The sequence below is a fragment of the Thunnus thynnus genome, chromosome 4, assembly GCF_963924715.1.
Source record: "Thunnus thynnus chromosome 4, fThuThy2.1, whole genome shotgun sequence".
Lineage (NCBI taxonomy): Eukaryota > Metazoa > Chordata > Actinopteri > Scombriformes > Scombridae > Thunnus > Thunnus thynnus.
The window spans coordinates 29,268,442-29,294,864 of record NC_089520.1 but is presented as its reverse complement, the minus strand read 5'-3'; the positions used below and the strand labels follow the sequence as shown (position 1 = coordinate 29,294,864).

Here is a 26,423-nt window from a genome sequence, read left to right as displayed (position 1 = left end):
ATGCCAAAAACACTCAAGTTTACAAAAGGAGAAGCGAAAACGCACACGCTTTCTTTCCCTGCTACACAAATTCAGCGCAGGAGGAAAATGATCTGTGGCAAATCGAGGCCTTTTTCTTTCTCGGTCCCATCCTTCTCGTCAAACATTCCTTGGCAATAACTCTCAACTCCCCTCACAGTATCACTTGATCATCGAGGACGCACATGCTCTTCATGTGACTCCAATGAAAGATGGCTCTGCGAAGGCATATCGCAACAAAACTCAATTCTGTGTGGGACTCTCATTTCACAGTGACACACATTCCACTTCATTAATTCTGGACGGTCGGAGGAATGAGAGAAATTCAGGTCAGTGACACTCATGAAGAACCAGGGAAAAGCAAATATCAGCGTTTGACTCCCTGCCACAGCACGACCCCACCGAATGTGTGTTTCCATATTGCAACATCAAATCCAGACACAGTGCTGATTTGTTGCAGAGCAGGAACCAGGCCTGTGATTGACTTGGATTTATTTTATGCACCAGTGAGACCCCATGCAAAGACTGAGAGGCCTCCAAAAAAGCCCACAGCCGACCTTTTTTTCCCTGAGACCTACTCAAGGCTATAGAGGAGGCAAGTGTGAGTATAGTGCTTGGGAGTAGGCAAGGCACCTTGCAACAGCTGGTCTGAATTATCCGTGGGGTTGGGGGTAGTCGGCTTGGGGAGGTGGAGGGGAGGTGTGGAGACTCCTGGCGCCAGGATCGGGCCAGCAGGTCAGGGAGGATGACGATTACCAAAATACTAGCAGGCAGCCATAGCCCTGGAGAGAGGGGGTGTTCCTGGCTCACACCGCTCACAGCTACAGGATGGGCAGGCGAGTGGACGACCACGGGGGGAGTGTGAGTGTGTGAGAGAGGGACGCTCCTACTTCCACTTCCTAAGCGATAGCCCCTTCCTGTCATTGAGAAACACCATTTCAATGACTGTTTGTTAAAACGACCTTTATTCTATCAGAGAATACAACCAGACAAGTGTAACATGAGCCTGACTCTAACTTTATTATATACATTTTTCTGTTTTTGTAAAACGTAACTTTACTTTTGCTCCTTTGGAAAGCCATAAAACCAGCTGCTTGCAAGGTGCAGTTCAGTCACTCATAAAGTTCCTTTTGTCTCAGTGAATGACCACATGTGAACAAGCTCAAAACTGTGGTTACTGGTGACAATCTGGAGCATGGCTCCGTCTGCTGGAGAAGGTGTAGCACTGCACTCGTAGACATGTAGCGTTATGACACTGGTACAAAATACCATCAATGATTTTCAAATATTCACTTGTTCAGTTTTGACCTGCATCAAGACAATGAACAGTATAATAAAGTTTTGCTATCTTCAACTATAATAACTATAATATAATAACTGTTCATTTTTATGTTCAGCTGAACACCATCTGAGCCATATTAATGATCAAATATGTGTTTATTTTTTATGACTCAAATAATATTGCTTGTCATCAGTTTAATACAGAATCAAACGTAAAATAGTGTCAAATCACACTGATATAACTTTAAGTCTTCTTCTTTTCCTTTACTGCTGATTTTGTGATTATGACCATGAAGTCCACTTTCATGAATTTTCCTTTATCTTCTCATTGAAACTCAGAAAGTTGAATTCTCAGAATAAATCTTCTCTAAAATGGCCAGCCAGTGCCTCTACTGTACAGTGACTCATATTTTCCTGTGTCAGGTTACCTAGATGCAGCACTACAAATATCTTGGGTCCTTTATGAACCTATCACTGCCCCATACTGCATGCCAAATAAAATATATATTTCTATAGAGACAATACACAATAAATAAAACAAAGACACAAAGATACAACTTTTTTACAATAAAATCTATCCGACACAATTAATAGGTTTCACATTGCTTGATTGTTGTAGACATTGATACTGTATCAAACATTTGATACACTTGTAGTAAACTACACCCCACAGACCACAACTAACGACTGCACACCGGTTTGCAATCTCAGTTCATCTTAATGTGATTAAGTAGACTTTAAAAAATCTTGGAGTTAGAGTTCAAACTCTTATTTACATCCAGATATCTATCAAGGTTCATTTGTATCAGGACTGATGTAAAATGTTATTGAAATGAGGAGTTTAAATGACATAAGTCCACATAACTTACAAACCTTGTTACAATACATCTAGAGCACTGAGGGAAAATGCCAAGTCAGGAGCTTTATTCACACACCTTAATAAAGACCTGTGTAATCTCACTCTGTCATGACTTGATGTTTAGAAAAGCACAGACTGGCCGCTAGCTCCCTGCTGGTCACAGAGCTCCTCTTGGCTCAGTCTGCATGTCAACAATAAATTGCATCTGGACAGATAATAATAACTTCACAGTGGTTCACATTCTGCATCAAGTCTCCACATACAGTAGGTTTGGAGATTTGTATGTGACAATGAACAAATGAGTTACTTCAGTCACGGGGTTCATTAAAAGATCACATATATATAATCTTTTTTTTTCAGCATGAAATGATGAGGCCTTTATAAAAACATATATATGAGAACACTTGCACTTTTAGGACCTATTGACTGCGGATCAGAAAGTCAGACTATTTTAGTGCGTTGCTTTTGTGTTAATAGAATAACAGTTTTAACAAATAGCAACTTCTCCTCCTCTAGAGTGAATAATAAATAAATCATCTTAAACCATCACTTCCTCACACATAAACTTCTCCAAAGATCAAGATTATTATATTTCAAGAAATCATTGTGCAGCCACCACAGTATGAATTTGAAACTAGTCACAATTAGTTTAATCACAAAGGAGAAAATGTAATATGTGCATCTCAGAGAAAGTGGGGACATGTGATTGATGCTTTGTGGCAGTAGAGGGTAGCATTGGTCAGGATCACAGTACTTTCAACCAAAAGGGCAAATTTAGCTTCACATTTTTCGGTCCTGTTTGAACTGATACATAGAAACAGGGTCCTGTTACACTCTCTCAGTTGGAAATATTTGCTTTTTTCAGATTCAGCTTTCTTTCATCTCTCTTTTGGCTGTATGCACACAGGTAAGAAGACTCCTAAGACTCCAACCTCTGATGTTCACACTATTCGGATACTGCCAATTAAGAGATGACAACAGATTGCTAACACTGCTGTATTGTGCGCTAAATGCAGTGTGAGAAGAGAAGAGCAGGACTGAGACACACACGGTGCCAGCTGTCCGAGTGTCTGGCCTGCTGCCGGGAAGTAGCACTTCTCTGAATGCCAAACTGATCCTTCTGTTACGTCTTGGAGAGTGAAGCAGAAGCACAGGGCTTTCCCTCAGGACTCTCTTCACCTGCTCCTGCTCCAACTTCTCACTGTTCAACATCCCGGGGCCCCACATAGCTCCGACTAGCTGTTAAATGTTGGCAGGATCTCTCAGAGGCCTGGGGAGGAAGCTAGATGGGGCGCAGGCTGATGCCCTCTGCTGGCTGAAAAAAACTAGAGCCAATCAACAAATCACTGACATACCAGCTGTTGAAATGTGTGAAGTGTAAATTATCCCTCCAAAATACATACACGGACCAAAAGGAACTTTATGTTTGTTATTTTTGTTAGGATACAGTAACAGAGGCATCAGGGGAAGCCAGTGAGGTAAATCTGAGCTCTCACTCAGATGAAAGACCACCTTTAGATTAGATTTCTGTGATTGTGTGATATTTTTACAGAATGTTTTTTTTTCTTTTGTTGTTTTTTTCTTTTACTTTTCTCCTTTATTGGCTTGTTGAAAGCAAAAAGAGAAAAAGATGGGACGGCTCTTGGCTGGAATGCCTTCATAATGTCAGCTGTTGGCACCATAAACCAGGATTCCCAAATGTTTTCATTTTTTTAGACCCCCCACATCCATGTGCACTTGACAATTTTTTTTTATTTTACTTTATATTATGACAAGTAGGACATATTAATAAATCACACATAATTAAAACAATGTCTCAGATGAAAGAATAAAGACTTATTTCCAGTGGAGTCCAAATGACAAGGTGACATCATACTATTAACTAACCAACACAATAAATACATATAACATCAAGTCGAACTTCCAAAACATGAATTATAAAAAATTATAAACACATTGTAACACATTGTAACTAACTGATAAGTTATGAATTTCCCATAAACCATAATTGGACCTTGTTTTTAAAGTGTGGTGGTAACTTAATCCAATTCCTTCCACAACATTTAAAGAAACAAGAAATCATGTTGTTGTTAAACCTCCAAAAGCACAAATCAGTAACACTAGAGGGAATGAGGTTCCCCAACCCTGCAGAGGAGGTATTTAAGATACTCGGGGGATAAGATGTTATAGATACCACACTGAGACGTAGTTGTACGGCTCGACTCTTCAAGGGTAACCTCCCAATCCTTAAGGGTACAAACCCAACGTGACCCTGACCATCTTGTTCTGAGAGATCTGTAGTTTGTCTTTAAATGTTTTTGCCAGACCTTCAAACCATGAATAAACTGAGATGTCAAAGCAACTTGATAATTGACCAGCAGTCTCGAACTTTCTTAATCAAAAGATTCAATATGAAGATATTCAGATTCTTGTAATTCATACTGACATTTAAGTGAGATGTCATGAATATCTGCAACAAACTATTAAAAAGTCATAAAGGTTTATAAGTAGTAAGTTGCATAAAAGCTTTATTCATGGTTAGTAATTAGTTTATTAATGCTTTACAGATGATTAATAAGCTATTCAGAAGAACAGTTTGGGGTTCCCAGATAAAGAAAACTTCTATATTGTAATGTTTATCCTCTTCCAGCATCACTTTCTTATTCTTCTATCTTTTTGGCTCTTACCTTCAGGAAAATAGCTGCAGAGCTGCATCGTTTGTTCAACAATTTATTAACATGACAACTGCAGATTTTATGACATAAAATAAGTAACTCACTACAGTTTTTTTTCTCATCTGTGATGAATGAAATGAAAATCTTTATCCCCAAAACAATGTGTGTAACTCTCATAGTTAATCTTCTCCCTGTAGTATATTATAAGCATTTGTTGTTACTTTCATAACGAGTTCAGATGTGTAATTGTATTTACATTGAGTTAATCTTCAAAATGGATTACACTGCTTTCCTATTGAACAGTATTACTCTTATATGTGTTCATCAACATGCTCATCATGCTCAATATTTAAAATTTCAAACATGAATGTTTCATTACATTTTAGTCATCTGGTAAAGAATTCATGACAGGCCAATCTTACGTAACCTTCAATCACTGTAGGGGTGAAACTAAGTTTTATGATAGCACAGTTACTGAATATAAGCAGACAGATCTCAGAGAGGGACAACAGGCCTGTCATGCAGAAGGGACGATGTGAAAGTAGACCTCTGTAGAGGGAGAAGTGGACACAGAGGGAGGACATGTAGGGGAGGAGTGAGTAGATAAAACACTGTTGCCAGACAGGATCAATACAACACACCTTGTTCCTAATTTTCATGAACTTGTATTTGATTTGTCTTCTGTATTTTGTGAACAGAGATACAAACCTGTGAATGTAGACTTTATGTTGACACTGTAAATTTGCTTTGAGTTTTGATCCAACTGGCTGGAGAGGACTTATGACTTCACTACTGGTTCAATGTTTGTAAGCCTAAATGAGAAAATAAATACAGAGAAAAAAATGCCAGTGGATTTCAGTGACAGTTTTTGAAACATTTGGATGTCTTCATTTATGTCATTTTGGTGATAATGATGCACCGCTTGATGAATTTATTTACCTTTACTTGAGCTGAATGATTTGAATGAGTTAAAGTGCTGCTGAACAGGATAAATTGATGGAGTAAGTGAACTGCAATAATGATTCAGAAAATGTGCTTAAGCAATAAAGAAAACCAGTAATGGCTTATTATTGATCTATATATCCTTGATATATGTTTCATTAACTGTCATTAAGACCATTACTTCAACTTTAAAAGCCCATAAAAGTAAGATTTATTAGAAAGCAGTATCTTCAAATTTTGTGCACAGAACAGCTTGAGAACTGAGCCACCAGCACGGTTCAGGTCTTCGCTCCTGTGTGTTTGCTCACAGAGTCGATCTCTCTGCTTCAGCTGATGTTTCCCCTGAGTGGTCTGTGTCAGTTTGCTTGGACTCTGCCTGGCAACCAAGGGAACCAAATGAACTCACAATTTGATGGTGCAACACCCACGCTGCCAGTCGGCCACCTCTTTCTCCGTCATTTTGAGCAGTTGCCACGGGAGACAGGTGACGTGGTCTTCCGTCGCTGAGGTGCTGGCGGAGGTGGTGATGGTGTTTGTGTGTATGCATGCACTTTGGTGTATGCGTGAATGCATGTGCGTATACAGGAAATATACGAGGGCTTGGAGCCTGTGTAAACTGTGAAAGAGCCGCCACGCGTCTCAGTGAAATGCCTCTCATTGTGACAGCAGCTCTGTCTAAACAGCAATTATGGTCAGAGGCCGAGCAGGGCCACTTGCATCCCTGAACGTCTCTAACAGACCCCCAACGGGACCGACAGTAAATTAGGTGAAGCTATGTCCACCCTGACAGTGAGATGCTGTAGGTCACTAAGTGAAGGTCTTTCCAAGCAGCTAGACAGGTTTCCCTTCCAAGTCTATTTAAAGTCAAGCAGAGTGACTGAAGTCATGGCCCGCTGTTAAGAACCAGTGATTTCATTGGAACCTAAATACAAGACCTGAAAAACATGGAGGAAAATCATTGTGTGAACTGAACTGCTCTGTGTAGCCGTGACAAATTCACAACGAAAACAAGGAAAAGTGGTGTGAAAGTGTGTGACATCAGTGATGTGATTGTACATGGATACATTCACCATAATCATCTTATTTTTCAAATCATCATATAGGAAACATTCAGCAGTGCAAGGTAAATTGTTTAGTTTTCAAAAATGAATTAAGATTTTTGATGATTTACGTCAACTTGGTGTGTCCACGAAGATCCACAGCAAACACTTCACATCAGAAACACCAGTGTCAAGAAGAGGATCGACTGACTGTAGCTGTGTTTACTTACTGCCACCTTCCTGTCTATCATTACACATCACACAACAGATTAATCTCTCCTTGCAGTGGATTGCTCATCATGGGGTGTTTAAAGGAAGCCTTCCAGCTCCTGAGTGATGTGTCTAAGTGTCTGCACAGCCTTGTTAACCCTTTACTTCTGCTTTACTGGGCAGGAGGGGGCTGCAGCGGGGCTCTCACTGGGATCCTGGAGTGCGTCAGATTGTCTGCGGGCCTGTGTTTGGATAAGGCAGCATGCCCATTGTCTCTGATGCCCCAGCTGGGTCGAGGTATGCCTCCATGCTCCTGAAATAGAAAGACAGCTGAGGGCTGCCATGCATACTGAGGGAAGGGCTGGCCGAGCAGGCCGGGCCCACTGACCCAGACCACAACTTAGCACAATGAGAGACAGGGTATTGTCTGGAGCCAGAGGCTAATAGCAAAGGATTCAAACCCTCAAATGGCTCGCTAAAAGACTGATTAACTCTGCTGTGTGTTATTGTTGCCTGTGTATGAGTTGATGTCAGGGGGGTGGAGCGGGTGTGGAAGAGTAATTGGGGGCTTTAGAGTGTGTTTGTGCCACGCGTCTGCTCGTCTCCACTCTGATGAACCGATGGCTAAGACCTGAGCCCGCACAGTTGCTGCAAGGTATTGTGGGGAAGGCACGAGGCGATTACAGAAATATCCACCAGCGATGAATGCTTTGATCCAAAATGAAACACTGCTTCACCGATCTTTATATGGTTACTGGCATAGTGCAAAACAGCGATCCTAATATTTGTTCCCTCGAGCAGTCAAACTTTATTTATACAGCATTTTTCAGCACAGTAACTATCAGCTGATTTATGGAAGGAGAAAAAGAAAAGCAGGAAATAAAATAGAGCAACAAGATAATAAAAACATCTTTTTTCTGTCTTTTAAAGATGTTTGTACTGTAAATATGTGCACAGATTGTACAGATAGATTAGTGGTTATAGAAAAAGTGGCTGCTACCAGATTTTGAATTATTACCACACATGCACATTTTCAATTATAGATTTTTAAATGTTATGATACTTATAAACTTTATTTATATAGTATATTTTATGCAATAAATGAATCTAAAAGTGCTTTTAATTAAGATTAAACAATTTAAAACAAGTTAAAAGAATGCAGACATAGATACTGATTATTATGTTGTGTTGATTGCTTCATGTTTTCATAGCTAATAATTATAGCAATAGATTTTGAATGTAAAAGCAGCAGCAGTTCATTTTACATTTTGTATACCTCTTTTGGCATTGCTGCTGCTGATGAACAGTTCCACCTGTGCATGGAGATGAAGATGGACTGTGTCGAGTACGATTCAACCCTGATGAGAATGACTGCAGTCATAATTCCCAATCCATTCTCTACATCTCGCTGCCTAAGCCTGGTGGCATTCAGTGCATGATGATCTAAAACAACTGTGACCGACCCCTAGATCAAGCCCTGATGCCCAAAATGTCGGCTCCTCGCTTGCACATCATCAACCTGACGGCCGGCCAATCCCCAGAATGAACTGAGGACTCAACCAGCATTTCGGAGTTGAGGCCCGCAGTTGGACTCCAGTAGAGTCATTTTATACGGGAAGGTAATTCAAAGCTTCACAAATGTCCAATAATCAAAACATGAGCATTAATGGGTCTGGCCACATTAGGGTCCAAATGATTTTGAAGAACACTGGGGATGTAAGGAGAGCTGTTGCTCTGAGAAGTCAGCTGTTGCAGTGGGCTGCAGTATAGCAGTGCAGAGAGATGTGCTGGGGGACGACACTAACAGTGCATGCACTTCACTATGTGTTTGTATGTGTGTGTGTTTACGTGCCGAAGTATGTGGACTTATTTAAAGCCAGCAGCTCTGGGGACTTTGGGATTCATCTCCTCCTCATGTGTTATCAGCATACCAGCTTTTCAAATGGTGCAGCGAGTGACATAGTACATAAACCAGCCTCTGCCTCTCTGAAGAGCCCCTTCAGAGTCCCAGAATAGCTCAGGCCCGTTCTATCTAACTGATGCCCAAGAAAGTTTGAGCCATCACGGCAACACCTCTCAGTCTGCCACGGCAACAGATAGCGGCATCAACAAAGATGGCTGCCTCTCAAGTCAAGACATCCATGTAGGAGTTTGTTTTCTTGTGTTTGTGTTTGTGTGCGTGTGTGTGTAGGTTGAAAGATAAGGGAGCAAACACGTTCTGTGATATTACAAGTAGACCTCTCACCTCTTAGGGTTTGTAAAAGTGACAGCGTCTGCGTCGGGAGTAGACGAATGTCTTTGACTTTTCTGTGTTGCTTTTGCAAAATTCAACGCAGCCAACAGTTAACAGTCAATCTCCCTATCAGGAATGCTGGACTCTGGCTTTGTCTATTCTGAGAAACTGTGGTCCCCTTTCCCTCCCCCCGTGCTGCACTGTCACCCTGCTCTCATACCAGGCACCAACCTCTCCCCTTGCTCTGAAGGTCAGATCTGGTGGAGCCAGAGTGTGAGAGGCGCACTGCTTATGCCAGAATTACTGGATACACAAAATTACAGCAGCTACGTATGAAAATATAACGCACTGCACTATCAGCAGATGGTTTCCGAGATATAGCTACTTCGCATTTTCATCAGAGGCCCAAAGCGCTAAAGCCTGAGATATTGCCGTTTGTGGCTTTCTAGAGAAAATCTGAAAAAACAAAAGTTATATTTACAATCTCTCATCTCATCTTTGGGATAAATCGACGCTCATATTTATCGGTTTTGAATTCATGTGAAGCACTTTATTGTGTGGTAGGAGCCGTGCGCCATGTTTCTCTCTATTAATATAATGTAGTATATTTATAGTAGCATGTTTAATGCCACACAGCTCCTGAAATAATCTCTTCTAAGGTTGCATCCTCTGTGGCCATACACAATAGCAAACATCCCTGTTGGCTCTTAACAACACAAAAGCAGCAGGGCAATTACTTGGAGGCCAACATGAGTTCATGAGCATCGGAGTCACCTAAAGTGGGATTAGTGGATTTGTGTTCATCAGGAGTTTGAGAGAGGATAAGAGCAATAAATACATTCCATGTATATACATATACCTACTGGCTGTAACTTTTCTTTTACATGTTCTGCGTATATCATTTAATAGTTTTCTAAGAATATTCTGTCAAATTTCCAGTTTTTGTTTCTAGGTGTGGACACAAGTTACTGTGTTAATAGAGGCAATGATGCATCGCCCTTCAAAATCTATGGAGTGAAAAAATTCCCCCCTACAGGGATGCTCCTAATGCAACTCTCTCCCACTCCCTCGCAGTGTGTACAGTGCATAAAATAACTGGGATACAAAAATAGCCGGCTTGGGTTTAGCGCAATGACAAAAACGTAGCTTTCCTTTTGTGTCAATTGAGACAGGCGCTCAGCACCAATAGGCGTCGGAGGAGGTGGCATATGCTAATGAGGGACAAATGTGCACTGACCGTGACCTTGAGGAACACAGTATAAAGGAGGGAACATCTCGCCAAGCTGTTATTTCGTTGTGGTCGTCCTGAGGTCAGTGGAGAACTTTTTGCCTCTGTTTGGTAGGTTGATCATTACGTGTTTTTACGCGCGGGTTGGCTCCTCTTTAAAGCGTCTTATAGAGTCCTACTTTCATCACAGTAGAGTTATACCGTTTACCTTCGCTGACACGTGTGAGAAGGGCGCTCATCTTCCTCTGTCCTCTTTCTCTCCATATGCTGCTGTGTTTTTGTAGTTTTCATTTTGGTGATAGAGGATTTGCGCTCTTTACGCACAGTGTTTTCATGGCCACGTATTGTTTTTTTTTTTGACTGCAGCTGATCTCATCCATCATTCAATAATGGAAGACTGAAGTAACAAAAACAGCTTTAGCTTTTTTTAAGAACTACTGATCCTAACAAAAAAATTGTGTTTTTCTTACCAAAGGAGTTCCACAACTTGTCTGCCTGTGTCCGGTTTTTGGGCCGGCGAGGAGTTGCCACCATGTCGCGCTTTGACATGCGGGAGTTCGGGGAGGCTGCATCGTTTTTACGCAAATCTGACCTGGAGCTGCTGACGACGCACACCGTCTCTATTGACGGTAGGCCTGATATCATTTAATCACCTAATAAGGGCACTTCAAAGAAACGCAACCTTATAGGGCAAATCACATGAAATATGTTCATATTAGAATTTAATTTAGTTTTGGACTTAATTTTAAATTGTTAACTGTCGTTAAATGATGTATAAATTCGGCCGATGGTGAGAGATACTGTAATTCTGTCTGTGCGGTTATATTTGTTTCAGATATTCAAGAAACAATTAGTATTGAAACTCGGAAAACACTCGAAATGTATCTTTTTTGTTCCAATGCAATGCTAGAAACAAATAAATTAATATTAATCAACTGTTGGATTTCTCTTTTGTTTTAGTTAAATGTTAAACAGTTGTTACTATTTTATTAACTCGTTTTTGAAAAGTTATATAAATAAAGGTTTTTGATTCAATAAATACAATAACAGACTTGCTGAGATGAGTATTTTTGCCACACAGGCTGACTTCTGTAATATTTTAATTTTGTGATGATTGTCTGTATTTTTATTAGCTTCAATCATATTATATGTGTTGTGGAGAGTTTTGCTTTTGTCCAACACTCTTCCACTCAGTGAACTCTTCTCTGCTGTGCTGTTAGGTAAGAAGCGAGCCTGGATCCCAGATGACAAAGAGGCTTACATTGAGATTGAGATCAAGGAGCACAGAGGTGACAAAGTCATTGTCGAGACAAAAGATGGGAGGGTAAGAGATCATCCCTTCTTACAGAAAGAAAACCTAAAATATAGACCTCAGGAGTTTTACATGTACAACACAATCCCATGATGCCTTTCTCATGTCCACCTGTGTCCATCAGACTCTACAAGTGAAGGAGGATGACGTCCAGCAGATGAATCCTCCTAAGTATGACATGATCGAAGACATGGCCATGCTGACACACCTCAACGAGGCCTCTGTTCTTTACAACCTGCGCCGACGCTACTCTGCCTGGATGATCTATGTGAGTATCTTTTTATGGACTGATGGTGTTTCCACTCACACATGTTTCCAAAGGACATGATAATCCCCGCATTAAAATACCGAGTTTAACTGTGTGATTTTAAGTAATGTTAATTTATCAGTAGCTCTCATTTGGGGATTATAGCAGAAATTGTCAAGTTTGTTATCATAGTGAGTTGACCTTAATCTTACTGACTGGGGTCCCCGCAGACCACAGAGGTTTACTATTTGTCATATCTCACAGTTGCTTTATTCTATCATTCCAATTTTTCATGACTTTGTCAATCAGTTCGTTTAATGACTTCATATCATTGTTTTCGGTTTCTTTAAATTAGTGTTTTTAAAAAAAAAAAAAATCAATGCATTGGGGTCCAGTCAAAAGCACTACTTTACTGTTTACCATGGGTCCTAATTTAAAGGTATCACACACTATTGGGAGGGGGGGGGGGGTAGGGGAAGTCTGTCAGCCATTTTGAAGGCTTTGTGGAAAGATTGTACTTGGGATAAAAGCTGCAATTTGTATTAAAGAGATGTATTTATTTTTGTTTTACACAATATGCAAATTAACTGGAACTTCCCTAAAATAATAATAATATGTTTGTTTTTTTTTAAAGATGACATTAATGACATAACTAATAATGTTGTGAGAAGTAATCAGTTAACATTTTGCTATGATGGTTGTTTATTACAGTACAGTCTTGGGGTCCCCAGGGGCCCCAGTTGGTAGTCCTTGTATTTTAAATATGTTGGGAGGATGAGGGTTAATCATGTTTGTTGTCTTCCTGTTACCTCAGACCTACTCCGGGCTCTTCTGTGTGACGGTGAACCCATACAAGTGGCTTCCCGTCTACACAGCCCCTGTGGTCGCTGCCTACAAAGGCAAACGCCGCACTGAGTCGCCGCCGCACATCTACTCCATCGCAGACAATGCCTACAATGACATGCTGCGCAGTGAGTGGTCACACACACACAAAACAATATGAAACCAGCATGCAGATACATATACCAAATATAAACACACACACACACACCTGTCAGGTCTGAGTTACAAGAGTTAAGCCTTGTGTTATTTTCCCTTCATCAGATCGGGAGAACCAGTCCATGCTCATCACGTAAGTATCAACTGCTTCAAATGAATTTAGATTTTGTCTTATTGCAAGTCACACATTAGAGAAGAAACATTAGACAGCTTGTAATTATATGAGCACTGATATAATATGTAGAGTAGATTTTTCACACACAGTCGATTTTAAAGATTTTTTCTTTTCCGCTAAAGATTTTGGCTTTGACTAAAATCTGTTTCTCACTTTTTTCTTTTTCTTTCTCTCATGCAGTGTAATGATTTTGACTTACACTACCTTTTTAAATAGTTTTGTGACTACTTTCTACCTGTTGTATCTACACTTTGTTATTTTTCACACTCCTATAGCGGAGAATCCGGTGCTGGCAAAACTGTCAACACGAAACGTGTCATTCAGTATTTTGCCATTGTGGCAGCTCTTGGGGAAACATCTGCTAAGAAAGGAGTAAGGCCGACATGGCAACCCGTATTTTTGTTCCCCACCTCCCTTTTTCAAGCTTTTTTGCTGTATTTTATTTTTATTTTCTTCATTTTTTTTTTTTTTTTGGTCCCAGGAGTCCTTCAGTGTATTCCCTTTAAACCATATGTTTCCATACATTTTTTCTCACTGTTGAAATGGTGAATGTGAGAACTTATTACATTCATGTCTGAGTCTTTACCCTCATGTGTTGTGTAGCCACTTCCAGCCACTTCACAATGCTTTCTTATTGATTTTTGAATCATTTTTCTTTTCCCCTTTCCATGTCATTTCTTTTTTTTTTTTTTTTTTTTTGGCTCCAGATTTTCCATTATCTTTCCCTTTGATTTTTGACTTTTCTATGTTGTTTGATGCTCATTTTTTCCTCCCCTTTTCTCCCCTGCGTTCACCACACTTCATCATATAAAACAAAGTGGCCATTGTTTTCTTTTTTTTACCACAGTTTTAACAACCAGTTTCTAATTTTCCAGTTGGTCATGATGTTCCCCTTTGATTGTGAAAGCATTATTCAGCCATTCTTGACATGATATCGCACTCACAGGCTTCTCGCCTTCTTCTTTTGCAGCAGGGTCCTGCAACTAAAACAGGGGTGAGTTACAGTTGTGGAACATCACTTTAACATAAACTGTAAATTGTAAAAAATGATTGAAAAATGATCTTTACATTTACTGATAATTGTCACTCCTAGGGGACTCTGGAGGATCAGATCATTGAGGCGAACCCCGCCATGGAGGCGTTTGGTAATGCCAAAACGCTGAGGAATGACAACTCATCCCGTTTTGTGAGTAACAGGAATATACCCTGTGTCTTTTATATTTTATATACATTCAAATGAGCTTGATATTCTGGATATTAGTCAGTTGATTTACTGAGCATTTCATATATATTTTTCCCACAGGGAAAGTTCATCAGGATCCACTTTGGACCTACTGGAAAACTGGCCTCGGCTGATATTGATAGATGTGAGTTAATGTTGTGAACGCAGTATTTTTAACACTACATATTTTTCTTGCTTCATGTGTAGTATGAACTCCTCTCTCTGCTCTTCAGATCTTCTGGAAAAATCCAGAGTGATATTTCAGCAGCCTGGTGAGAGGAGCTACCACATCTACTACCAGATCATGTCGCAGAAGAAACCAGAGCTGTTAGGTTTGTCACTGTGGCAGCTTTAAATATGTTTTACCTACGACTGCAGGACTGTGACATGACTGTGTGTAAACTCTTTGTTCCAGACATGCTGCTGGTGTCGTCTAACCCGTATGACTACCACTTCTGCTCCCAGGGGGTGACCACTGTGGAGAACATGGATGATGGACAGGAGCTGATGGGCACTGATGTAAGAGCTTTTATCTAAGGGAGAGAAATTCAGCTGCATTTTAGTACAACACATCCAGTAAATCAAGTCGTGAGATCTCTTCGTCTCTGTCTTTCTGCAGCATGCCATGGACATCCTCGGCTTCCTGCCTGATGAGAAGTATGGCTGTTACAAAATAGTTGGAGCCATTATGCACTTTGGCAACATGAAATTCAAGCAAAAGCAGCGCGAGGAGCAGGCGGAAGCCGCCGGCACTGAAAGTAAGAACCAGTCACATAAGATCTGACACAAAACCAACCACTAAAAATTTTAAAACAAGCTTGTGATTGACTCGTTTTGTCCTGTTTGGTGACCAGGTGCAGACAAGGCCTCGTACCTGATGGGAGTCAGTTCAGCTGACCTCATCAAGGGCCTCCTCCACCCAAGGGTGAAGGTGGGGAACGAGTATGTGGTGAAAGGACAGAATGTTGAACAGGTGAGGAGATACATCAGTGTTTGCTTTCTGTGTTTTTTTTTCATTATTTTTAAAATTGGAATGACAATGAATCGGTATTTTTCTTAGAATTTTCTGTAATGTTCTTCATAGCCAATCAGAAGAGAGAGGAGTTATAACTGAACAATCAATAGATCATATAGATAAAAGCAGATCTGACACATATAAGATACTTTACAAGGTAGTACGTGTTCAGGTTCATTTCATTCTCCAGGATGATTAGTGCGTTTATGAAGGACAGTTTCTCAGTCAATCAATACACTCTCCACACACACTAGAATCTGGTATCTAAGCAACAGGGCTTTCCTGTGTGAATGACAGCTGTATTCCTCCTGTGTGTGTGGGTGTGCATTTGTGCATTGACGCTGTAGGTTAACTATGCCGTCGGCGCTCTGGCCAAAGCCACGTATGACCGCATGTTCAAATGGCTCGTGGGACGCATCAACCGGACCCTGTACACCTCTCTGCCCCGCCAGTACTTCATAGGAGTCCTGGACATCGCTGGCTTTGAGATCTTTGAGGTAAGTAGATCCATAGTGCAATTATTTTTCATATTATTATGGATGTTAAAGTTGTCTTTTTTAAAAAAAAAAAGATCAAACTGGTTTTCTGCTTGCATGGGAATATTTTGTTTGAATATCAGCAGGTGCTCTGTTTTGTGTTTCATCTTTCTCATCAAGATGAATTATTGCAAGATGAATCTGTGTGACATATCCTCATGTTTTTCATGCTGTTCACTTCTAAACACCTGTTCCTCTTTCATCGCAGCTCAACAGCTTCGAGCAGCTGTGCATCAACTTCACAAATGAGAAACTGCAACAGTTTTTCAACCACCACATGTTCATCCTGGAGCAGGAGGAGTACAAGAGAGAGGGCATCGACTGGACCTTCATCGACTTCGGGCTGGACCTTCAAGCTTGCATTGATCTCATTGAAAAGGTGAACAAATCATTGTAGTCATGTTAGGCAAAGTTTAATCAGCTTTTCTAGACATATTATACTCACATGTTGTCATCCCTGCAGCCGCTGGGCATCATGTCCATCCTTGAAGAGGAGTGCATGTTCCCAAAGGCCACAGACAGCAGCTTTAAAGCCAAGCTGTATGATAATCACATTGGCAAGTCGCCTAACTTCCAAAAGCCACGACCAGACAAGAAGCGCAAGTTCGAGGCCCATTTTGAGCTGGTGCACTATGCTGGAGTGGTAAGAGCATTCTCACAATTAATTCTTTAATGAAGAATTCACCGCATTCACTGTTTTAAGCACATCTAATAATTTGGCTCCCACGGCTGTGTTTCACAGGTGCCATACAATATTCTTGGCTGGTTAGACAAAAACAAAGACCCGCTGAATGAGACGGTGGTGGCCTGTTTCCAGAAGTCTGCCAACAAGCTGCTCGCCTCTCTGTATGAGAATTACATCGGCTCAGACTCAGGTACAGTCAACAGGATTCTGACAGAAGATTAAAGAATATAACAGAGGCCTTAATGTGGTCAAATGAATCACTCTGCTTATTATCACTCAGTCGAGTCCAAGCCTGGCGTCAAGGAGAAGAGGAAGAAGGCAGCCTCTTTCCAGACTGTGTCTCAGCTTCACAAGGTGAGACTGACACCAGTAAAAGGGTCTACTATTTAACCAGATGAATCCAGTCTTATTCTAAATAACTGTCAGTGTTTTTTGTGGTGTGAAAATGTGGGCATCACTGGACAGCTGGGACGGAGGCAGTTAAGACTTGCAGTGATGTTTAGGGCAATGATCACATGAACATCACTTTAAGTCTGTGCTGGCTCCTCTCTCATTTACATCAGCGACACTTGTGAGGAACACAAAATCCTGTGAGATAAAATGTGTTGTGTGGAGGTTCTCTAGTTATTTTTGTAAAAAAAAAAAAAAAAAACACACACACAATAAAGTTTTTTTCGTTGACTCATTAAACACAATTTGTAATGTTTGATCTTTCTTCCAGGAAAATCTGAACAAGCTGATGACCAACCTCCGCTGCACCCAGCCCCACTTTGTTCGCTGCATCATCCCTAATGAGACCAAGACTCCAGGTAACACTCAGCACAATCATCACATATCATCAGGTGCTAAACCATGGGGACTAGACTCATGTTTGAACCTGTTCTGTGCAGGGGTCATTGATTCGTTTCTGGTGCTGCACCAGCTACGCTGCAACGGTGTTCTGGAAGGCATCAGGATCTGCAGAAAGGGCTTTCCCAACCGCATGCTCTATGCTGAGTTCAAACAACGGTAAGACAAACCAGACACACAGATCACTCTGATCACTTTTTGAATATAGGACTTCAAGTGACACTGTGATCAGTCCTAAAAATCTTTTATACATTTGTGCAGCTACCGCATCCTGAACCCACACGCCATCCCAGATGATAAGTTTGTGGATAGCAGGAAAGCTGCAGAAAAGCTGCTGGGCTCCTTGGATATCGACCACAACCAGTATAGATTTGGACACACAAAGGTATGAGGCGGCAGCTTGTGTGTAACATAGAGCTATCTACATTACACCCAATCTATTTTAGGTTATGTGTTTTGATTTTATTTTAAGTGCTGTCAACCCCTGATTTAATCTTTGTTTCTTTCTTGACTTTTGGCTTCATGTAGGTGTTCTTTAAGGCAGGCCTGCTGGGTCAACTCGAGGAGCTGAGAGACGAGCGTTTGGCCAAAATCCTGACGCTGCTGCAGGCAGTCGCTCGAGGCAAGATCATGAGGATGGAGCTGCAGAAGATGATGGAAAGGAGGTAAAAGACTTTTTTCATGAACCTGAATGAATATAAAACATGTTCTCAGGCGCATGAAAGCCTTTTTGCTTTATACCTCACAAGAAGGTGAAGACATGAGTACAAAAAAAAAAAAGACCTCCAACACCAGTTGCTTCTTTGAACAGGTTCAATAGCAACATGATCAGCCGCGAGCCTTTCAGCTTGTGATACACTATACCTTAGTATTCACTCCCTCGCTCTGCTATGTGTGGCATGCAAGGGCAGTGTTATCGGCGTGTGTGAGGCGTGTGCTTGCCCTTGTATGGTTACCAGGCATGTGTGTGGCCCTACTGTTAATAAGGGCCCCATCCCTCTCACACACACACACACACACCCCACTCACAGGTCTCTGGTCATTCTCTCCATCCGCTCTCTCTAAATTAAACAATGCTGACGGTGTCCTCAGAGCCAGGTGGCGACATGTGTCAAGTGGCAGCTGCTCAGGCCCTCCCTAAAAATACAACCCCCAGCCCCCTCCCTGGATGCCCGATGGCCCCTGGCCCCTTTTGTCCGCGGCGCCTGTACTTGTAAGTGAGTGCATTGATGGGATATGTGGCGGGTGACAGAGGATTAAAGCCTGCCGTTGGACAGAGGGCTTTAGTTCCTAAATAAACACAGACGCTCACCTTTGAGAGGCACCCGGCATGGAGTCATGTCAAAAATGCAATCAGCTCCCCCACCCTCATTCAGTCACCTCCTGCTCACTCAAATTCACCCTCTGAACACTGACAGGAAGTCCTTGACCAGTCTGCTCTGGATCCATATTTAGGACTGTGAGAAGTCATCCTGGGACTAAATCAATCTGGTAACCCTGTTTGGTCACAGTCATGAAACATCAAAAGCAGCATTAGGTGTATGATTTCATATTACATCCTTGGGTGTATGATTAGATACAAGAGAGTAGATACTTGCAGGATTAGTGCCAAAAATCAAGCGCCAAGGAGAAGTAACTAAATAAATAAACGGGGAACTCCAGGATAAATCTTTCTGACCTTCTTCCCTTGATATGAGTGCTCTGAACTTTATTTCTATTGGTATTAAAGCCTGATACGGCTTACGTCAGTGTTTCCCAACTCTGTTTTTCGGGCGTAACCCCACAACACTATCAGATGAGCCCAAGTACTTCAATCCCACCACCAGTCATGTTCCAAATGTGTTCATTTAAATTGATTTTGACCTGGATGTTGTTTTAGCATTACAAACTATATCAGAGTGAGTGTTGTTGCATTCTTTTTTTTTTCTTTTTTACAATTGTACCATCAGTGTTAAGGTTGGTTTGGTCAGTTGGCAAATGCTATAGGTTTCAGCCATCTATCATTACTTTTTAGCTACTATTTCAACTGTTTATCCATTACTTTTAGCTATTTCACCTTTTATCTGATACTTTTAGCTAATCATTTGAACTGTTTATTTAATGCTATTACTTTTAGCTATCTATTTCAACCATTTATGTATATTATAACTGTATAGACCTCTCGGATGCTTGCTAATTAGTTGTGATGCATTGTATTATATAATACACATTGTATTCAGGTGTTACAGCTGACCAAATATATATATATATATTTATAATTTTTAAAAAAAAATTTTATTGGTTAAACACACCATGGTAACTGCTGAAGTGCCTCCGGGTTTGTTTTCTAACCTGAAGATTTTAGAGGGAAAACATTCACTCTTCCCTCCATTTTTCTTCCTGTTTTCAGGGAAGCTCTGATGATTATCCAGTGGAACATCCGGGCCTTCAACGCTGTCAAGCACTGGCCCTGGATGAAGCTCTTCTTCAAGATCAAGCCCCTTCTGAAGAGCGCTGCCACAGAAAAAGAACTGGCATCTCTGAAGGAGAAGCTGATCCAGCTGAAGGAGGCTCTGGAGAAATCTGAGGTCAAGCGCAAAGAGCTGGAGGAGAGGCAGGTCAGCCTGATCCAAGAGAAGAATGACCTCGCTCTACAGCTGCAGGCAGTAAGTATTCACACATTCAGCTTTTAGAAAAGGGAACATATTGGAAGAGTATATAACACATTTCAAGTTTTTTTTGTTCTTATTTAGTTGTTTTTCTCTTCTGTCTGCCATAGGAGCAGGACAATCTGGCCGATGCCGAGGAACGCTGCGACCAGCTCATCAAAACTAAGATCCAGCTGGAGGCCAAAGTGAAAGAAATCATGGAGAGGTTGGAAGATGAGGAGGAGATGAACGCTAATATTCTCGCCAAAAAACGCAAGCTGGAGGACGAGTCCACTGAGCTGAAGAAAGACATTGACGATCTGGAGATCACCCTGGCTAAAGTGGAAAAGGAGAAACACGCCACTGAGAACAAGGTGAGGAGACTGGAATAGGAGAGCAGTGAGTTACCTAAAGAGGGTGCTAAGAGGCCACAGAAAGCTCCACAACACAGGACTGTACTGTACTGTACATGTCTGAGGGAAAAAAAGAAAAATGCATGTGTCTTTGATTTCTTATTTCCTAAGTGTCAAATTTTGTTTCTTCCTCTTGCTTGCAGGTGAAGAACTTGATTGAAGAAATGTCAGCTCTGGATGAAACCATACTGAAGCTGACTAAGGAGAAGAAGGCTCTACAGGAGGCTCACCAGCAGACGCTGGATGACCTGCAGGCAGAGGAAGACAAAGTCAACACTCTGACCAAAGCCAAGGCAAAGCTGGAGCAACAAGTAGATGATGTGAGTTTATTTATCACTTACAAAAGCAAAACATCCTTTTTATGCCATTTAGTCCACATGCTAATAGGTAACAGATTGATCAAATAAAATTATTTTTATTGTCATAATGTATACAATATACTATCTAGTAATGTGTAACATAGTTGGACCCTCCTTTTGCGAATTAGCTGGAGGGATCTCTGGAACAAGAGAAGAAGCTGCGTATGGACCTGGAACGGGTCAGACGTAAGCTGGAGGGAGATCTAAAACTCTCCTTAGAGTCTGTTATGGACCTGGAGAACGACAAGCAGCAACTTGAAGAGAAGCTGAAAAAGTAAGACTGATCATATATATAAGTATATGATATAATAATATATTATTATATATTAGCGAAAAAACATAATCTTGCCTTTGAGGTTATTAAGAAGTAATAATTAACAAAAATCATTTTACTACCAGAAAAGACTTTGAAATGAATGCGATGAGCTCAAAGATTGAAGATGAGCAAGCCTTGGTCAACCAGCTCCAGAAGAAGATAAAGGAGTTACAGGTGAAGACTATTCTCTTAACCTCTGATAGAGCAGTTATGTAAGATAATTTTGATAAAGTAACCGACCATTGCTTTCTCCAGGCTCGAATAGAGGAGCTGGAGGAGGAGCTGGAGGCCGACAGGGCTTATAGGGCCAAAGTGGAGAAGCAGCGTGGTGATGTGACTCGTGAGCTGGAAGAATTGAGCGAGCGCCTGGAGGAGGCTGGTGGGGCCACATCAACCCAGATTGAGATTAACAAGAAGAGAGAGTCAGATTTTCTCAAGCTTCGGCGAGACCTGGAGGAAGCCATGCTGCACCACGAGGCCACAACAGCAGCCTTGAGGAAGAAGCACGCTGACAGCGTTGCAGAGCTGAGCGAGCAGATCGACAGCCTGCAGCGAGTCAAGCAGAAACTGGAGAAAGAGAGGAGCGAGGTCAAGATGGAGGCTGATGATCTGGCCTCCACTGTGGAGCAGCTCTCCAAAGGCAAGGTAGATAGACAAAAAAGAGGGCAAACACACTTAGAGATTTAAAATAATATGGGACCACACCAGATTAGTGTCCAGAGAATTCCCTCAAAAAGCTACAATTTCCATTTCTGGTCTGCAGGCCACTTCAGAGAAGACATGTCGCCTGTATGAAGATCAAATGAACGAGGCTAAAGCCAAGGTAGACGAGCTTCAGAGGCAACTCAATGAAACCAATACCCAGAGGGCCCGTGCTCAGGCTGAGAGCGGTAAGAAATATTAATTAATTTGATCATAAATCTTACAAACAGATTTCACAGACATGTAGGTAACATAGATACCTGCTCCCCTTGTAGCCGAGCTGGGCAGGAAGCTTGAAGAGCGGGAAGCCTTGGTCTCCCAACTCCAGCGTACCAAGAACTCCTTCGGGCAGAATGTCGAGGAACTCAAGAAACAGCTGGAGGAGGAGAATAAGGTCAGTTTCTGATCAATACATCAGTCAGTATTTGTTATTTATAGAACTGGTAGCTACCTCTGCAGAGCTTCTGAGTCCCTCCAGTTTAACAAACTGCTCTCCAACTTCATGATTGGTCTCTTAAGGCTAAGACCGCCCTGGCCCATGCGCTGCAGTCATCACGACATGACTGTGATCTTCTGAGAGAGCAGTATGAAGAGGAGCAGGAAGGCAAGGCTGAGCTGCAGAGAGCTCTGTCCAAGGCCAACGCTGAGGTGGCGCAGTGGAGGACTAAGTATGAAACTGATGCCATCCAGAGGACTGAGGAGCTGGAGGAAGCCAAGTGAGAGAGATATATTTTTACAGAATCAGATGGTAAAGAATGATCCTTTGAAGGCATGAGCATCAAATTTGTTTGCCTCTTTAATTATTAGGAAGAAGCTGGTGACACGTCTGCAGGAGGCTGAGGAGACAGTGGAGGCTTCCAATGCCAAGTGCTCCTCTCTGGAGAAGACCAAGCACCGGCTCCAGACAGAGATCGAGGACCTGGTCATCGACCTGGAGCGTGCAAATGCTGCAGCTGCTGCCTTGGACAAGAAGCAACGCAATTTTGACAAGGTACTGACAAAGAAAAGCTTGAAAAGTAATGTGTTTCCTGACAACTACTCTAGAAGATTGCTTTTACAATTGTCAAGGAAAGTACCCACTAATTAGGAAGATGAATCATAGTCTAATTAAGTTATTTGTACATCAGTCTTGTTACTTGATGACTTGGCAGGGTCAAGTATTAGTACCATGTACAACTCATGACCTTTGCACCATTAGAGCTCTGCTTTATCCAGTGAAGAAGGGATGAAATCTAAAAGCTGAAAATCCATCTCATTGCCTCTCCCAGGTGCTGGCTGAGTGGAAACAGAAGTATGAGGAGTGCCAGTCTGAGCTGGAAAGTTCTCAAAGGGAGTCTCGTGGCCTGAGCACAGAGCTCTTTAAACTGAAGAACTCCTATGAGGAGACCTTGGATCATCTGGAGACCATCAAGAGGGAGAATAAGAACCTCCAAGGTACAGTATGTGCCATTGTAGCTCACCTCATTGATACACAGTTTGAGATTTGCATTGAGACAGAGCATTCATGATCTTTACGCAAAATATAAACTACTTGTTCATCTTTACTCCCTCAGAGGAGATTGCTGACCTGTCAGATCAAATCAGTCAGGGAGCGAAGACCATCCATGAGCTGGAGAAGATAAAGAAAGGTCTGGACTTGGAGAAAAGCGAGATTCAGGCTGCACTGGAGGAAGCTGAAGTAAGTAGTTTGCTGAGTTCTCTCACTTCTCTGTTCTTGTGGTCTGTGTAAAAAAAAAAAAAAAATCTGACTGGGGTGGCCAACAGTATATCTTCAAGCCTCAAGTGGTTTGTCCTTCTGTCTCAGGGCACTCTGGAGCATGAAGAAAGCAAAACTCTCAGGATCCAGCTGGAGCTTAACCAGATCAAGGCTGAAGTTGACAGGAAGCTGGCAGAGAAGGATGAAGAAATTGACAACCTTCGGTTAGTTTTTGTCTTTTCATGTTACTGCAGCAAATCAATGATTCTGTCCCATCAACCACCCCACATACACTCGATCCTCCTAATGTTTCTATTTACGCCTTCTAGCCGTAACCACCAGAGAACACTGGAGACTATGCAGGCCACCTTGGATGCCGAGGCCAAGTCTCGCAACGAGGCAGTGCGCCTGAGGAAGAAGATGGAGGGCGACCTGAATGAGATGGAGGTGCAGCTGGGCCACGCTAACAGGCAGGCCGCAGAGTCTCAGAAACTCCTGAGAAACCTTCAGGTCCAGATCAAGGTGAGCTCAGATTCATCGGTACATGGACTGTTTTTGTCCAATATTATTATGTTAATGTTTCATGACAATCAAAATCTCTTGCATGTACTTGACAGGACATTCAGCTGGAGCTGGATGAGACTCTTCACCAGAACGAGGAGCTGAAGGAGCAGGTGGCGGTGACAGAGCGCCGCAACAACCTGCTGGCTGCTGAGGTGGAGGAGCTCAGGGCCATGCTGGAGCAAAACGACCGTGCACGCAAGCTAGCGGAGCACGAGTTGCTGGAGTCCACAGAGAGAGTCAACCTGTTGCATTCTCAGGTAAGAAAAATGCATTTAAACCCAACCTGCAGTACATTTATGATAAATAAATAGCTTATTTATGGTCATTTACTTTCAGTAGACAGAAAGATGGTATGCTGTTTTCCAAGCTAGCTAGTTTTTGTGTTTGTTAGCTGAAAATATTCTTCAAAATGTAGTTCTTCTAGCCTGTTTGTTACCTTCTGGTACAGCCACCCAGCTTGTACTAAGAAACCATATTGAAATCAAGATAAAAATGACTTGAAAGGAGTCTTAAAATTGACTCTTTTGCTCCAGAACACAGGGCTGATCAACCAGAAGAAGAAACTGGAGATGGATCTGTCCACGCTGTCGAGTGAGGTGGACGATGCTGTGCAGGAGTGCCGCAACGCAGAGGAGAAGGCCAAGAAGGCCATCACTGATGTAAGAGATGTGCAGTTACGAAGCTCAGATTAAGTTTGTGAGTAAACTAAATCTAAAACGCAAGGGTATAAAACATCTAAATGTAAGATATTCACACTACAAGACAGCGCAAAATGTATCCTCAGGGGTGTGATAGAGATCAGAGAATGGTTGACTACGTTGTGTTTATAATTATTCAGTAATTAGATCACTGCTGTAATAAATCAGCTTACATAAATACAGTCCACTCTAAGTTCTGCCAGCGGCGTGTTGATGTTATTGCTGTTGGTTTCAGTCCAGTTGGAGATTACTTCATGCCCCCCCAACACTGATCCTCTGTATTTGTAGGCAGCCATGATGGCAGAGGAGCTAAAGAAGGAGCAGGACACCTGTGCCCATCTGGAGAGGATGAAGAAGAACATGGAGCAGACCATAAAGGACCTGCAGATGCGTCTGGATGAAGCGGAGCAGATTGCCCTCAAGGGTGGCAAGAAGCAGGTCCAGAAGCTGGAGGCCAGGGTGAGAGCTGAGACACATTCATTTTTTTTATGTTGTCACTGTCCTACCTGCTAAACCTTGTAATGGGTAGAATGGGTTTGTCATATGTTGATCTTTCTGGTAGGTCAAAGAACTGGAGAATGAACTGGAATGTGAGCAAAAGAAGAGCCAAGACTATCAGAAGGGAGTGCGCAAGTATGAGAGGAGAATCAAAGAGCTCTCCTACCAGGTAAACCACCACTGCTGTTTGAACATAGATCATGCCAGGATATATAAATTGAAAGTAGGGTAAAAGCTCACTGTGCTGTTCGTGCAGGCTGAGGAGGACAAGAAGAACCTGGTCCGCCTGCAGGACCTCATCGACAAGCTTCAGGCCAAAGTGAAGAGTTACAAGAGACAAGCTGAGGAAGCGGTGAGTCCACCGTTAGAGATGATGTACTTAAGTTAGTATTAGTGTACTGTCAGTGAAAAATGATCATCATTTTTACAAAGTTCCTCCAATTCTGAAATAGTTTCCTGGTTTCTTCCTCTCTGTAGGAGGAGCAGGCAAACACCAACATATCCAAGTACAGGAAGCTCCAGCATGAGCTTGATGACGCAGAGGAGAGGGCTGATATGGCCGAATCACAGGTCAACAAGCTCCGTGTCCGCACGCGTGACCAAGGTAGCAAGGTTGGTAAACTAAACTCATGATGCAAGTCATATTACAGTACGCTGCAGAATTGTTTGACCTTTGGAAGTATTTGTTAAAATAAGCCAGTGGGCTTCGTAACAAGAACTAATCTTAGAAGAGACTGGATTTAATCCTCTGTTGAAGATGACCTCACATAGCCGTCTCATGTGATCTCCAGTGTGGTCATGAGTAACTCTATGACACTGTGTATGTGGTTGCTAATAAACACCCCTGTCTTGTGTATTTCAGCTTGCTGAATGATGTGAGGCTGAGCGTTGTGGCCAAACATATCACAGCCAGCCAGCTGCAACAGCTGTGCTCGACTGTGTGGACGCGCCCAAATAAAGACTTTGAACCTTTAAATATGATTGTTTTTATCTTTATTTTGCAGTGTGAATGTGTGATAAAGAT

General features: G+C 41.9%; 1 protein-coding gene and 1 long non-coding RNA gene across 6 annotated transcripts; one reads left to right on the top strand and one right to left on the bottom strand.

The window, feature by feature from the left end:
* Positions 1-2,781: 2,781 nt before the first annotated feature.
* Positions 2,782-8,125, bottom strand: LOC137181990 (uncharacterized). Of its 2 annotated transcripts, none has more exons than XR_010928219.1 (3): positions 7,191-8,108; positions 5,542-5,645; positions 2,782-3,473 (listed from the first exon to the last, which is right to left on the bottom strand). It is a non-coding gene; the product is annotated as an uncharacterized lncRNA (long non-coding RNA). The 2 variants fall into 2 exon arrangements; XR_010928220.1 differs by lacking the exon at positions 2,782-3,473 and adding an exon at positions 4,264-5,382 and having other exon boundaries at positions 7,191-8,125.
* Positions 8,126-10,608: 2,483 nt separating this feature from the next.
* Positions 10,609-26,375, top strand: myh7ba (myosin, heavy chain 7B, cardiac muscle, beta a). Of its 4 annotated transcripts, XM_067588205.1 has the most exons (41): positions 10,609-11,115; positions 11,707-11,810; positions 11,923-12,066; positions 12,860-13,016; positions 13,150-13,177; positions 13,495-13,591; positions 14,313-14,405; positions 14,523-14,586; positions 14,675-14,773; positions 14,857-14,960; positions 15,061-15,199; positions 15,296-15,414; positions 15,804-15,953; positions 16,201-16,371; positions 16,456-16,635; positions 16,735-16,867; positions 16,958-17,031; positions 17,399-17,486; positions 17,568-17,685; positions 17,788-17,911; positions 18,055-18,191; positions 19,916-20,171; positions 20,285-20,527; positions 20,710-20,886; positions 21,054-21,199; positions 21,325-21,415; positions 21,497-21,886; positions 22,005-22,131; positions 22,219-22,337; positions 22,463-22,659; positions 22,751-22,934; positions 23,212-23,377; positions 23,497-23,621; positions 23,748-23,863; positions 23,969-24,161; positions 24,257-24,460; positions 24,737-24,862; positions 25,190-25,360; positions 25,464-25,568; positions 25,656-25,751; positions 25,877-26,195. In XM_067588205.1, exons 1-41 carry the CDS (start codon positions 11,019-11,021, stop codon positions 26,030-26,032), a joined length of 5,808 nt encoding a protein of 1,935 aa, XP_067444306.1. In that variant the 5' UTR covers positions 10,609-11,018; the 3' UTR covers positions 26,033-26,195. The 4 variants fall into 4 exon arrangements, with proteins under 4 accessions (XP_067444306.1, XP_067444305.1, XP_067444303.1 ...); XM_067588204.1 differs by lacking the exons at positions 10,609-11,115; positions 11,707-11,810; positions 11,923-12,066; positions 13,495-13,591 and adding exons at positions 14,190-14,213; positions 26,262-26,375 and having other exon boundaries at positions 12,929-13,016; positions 25,877-26,011; XM_067588202.1 differs by lacking the exons at positions 10,609-11,115; positions 11,707-11,810; positions 11,923-12,066; positions 13,495-13,591 and adding an exon at positions 14,190-14,213 and having other exon boundaries at positions 12,929-13,016.
* The last annotated feature ends 48 nt before the right edge of the window (positions 26,376-26,423 follow it).

Excerpts from the sequence above, each read along its gene's own strand:
- myh7ba (XM_067588205.1), top strand. The coding sequence starts at position 11,019 with ATGTCGCGCTTTGACATGCGGGAGTTCGGGGAGGCTGCATCGTTTTTA. Across the intron at positions 13,592-14,312 it reads AAACATCTGCTAAGAAAGGA|GGGACTCTGGAGGATCAGAT; the intron begins GTAAGGCCGACA and ends TGTCACTCCTAG. Across the intron at positions 16,868-16,957 it reads TTACATCGGCTCAGACTCAG|TCGAGTCCAAGCCTGGCGTC; the intron begins GTACAGTCAACA and ends ATTATCACTCAG.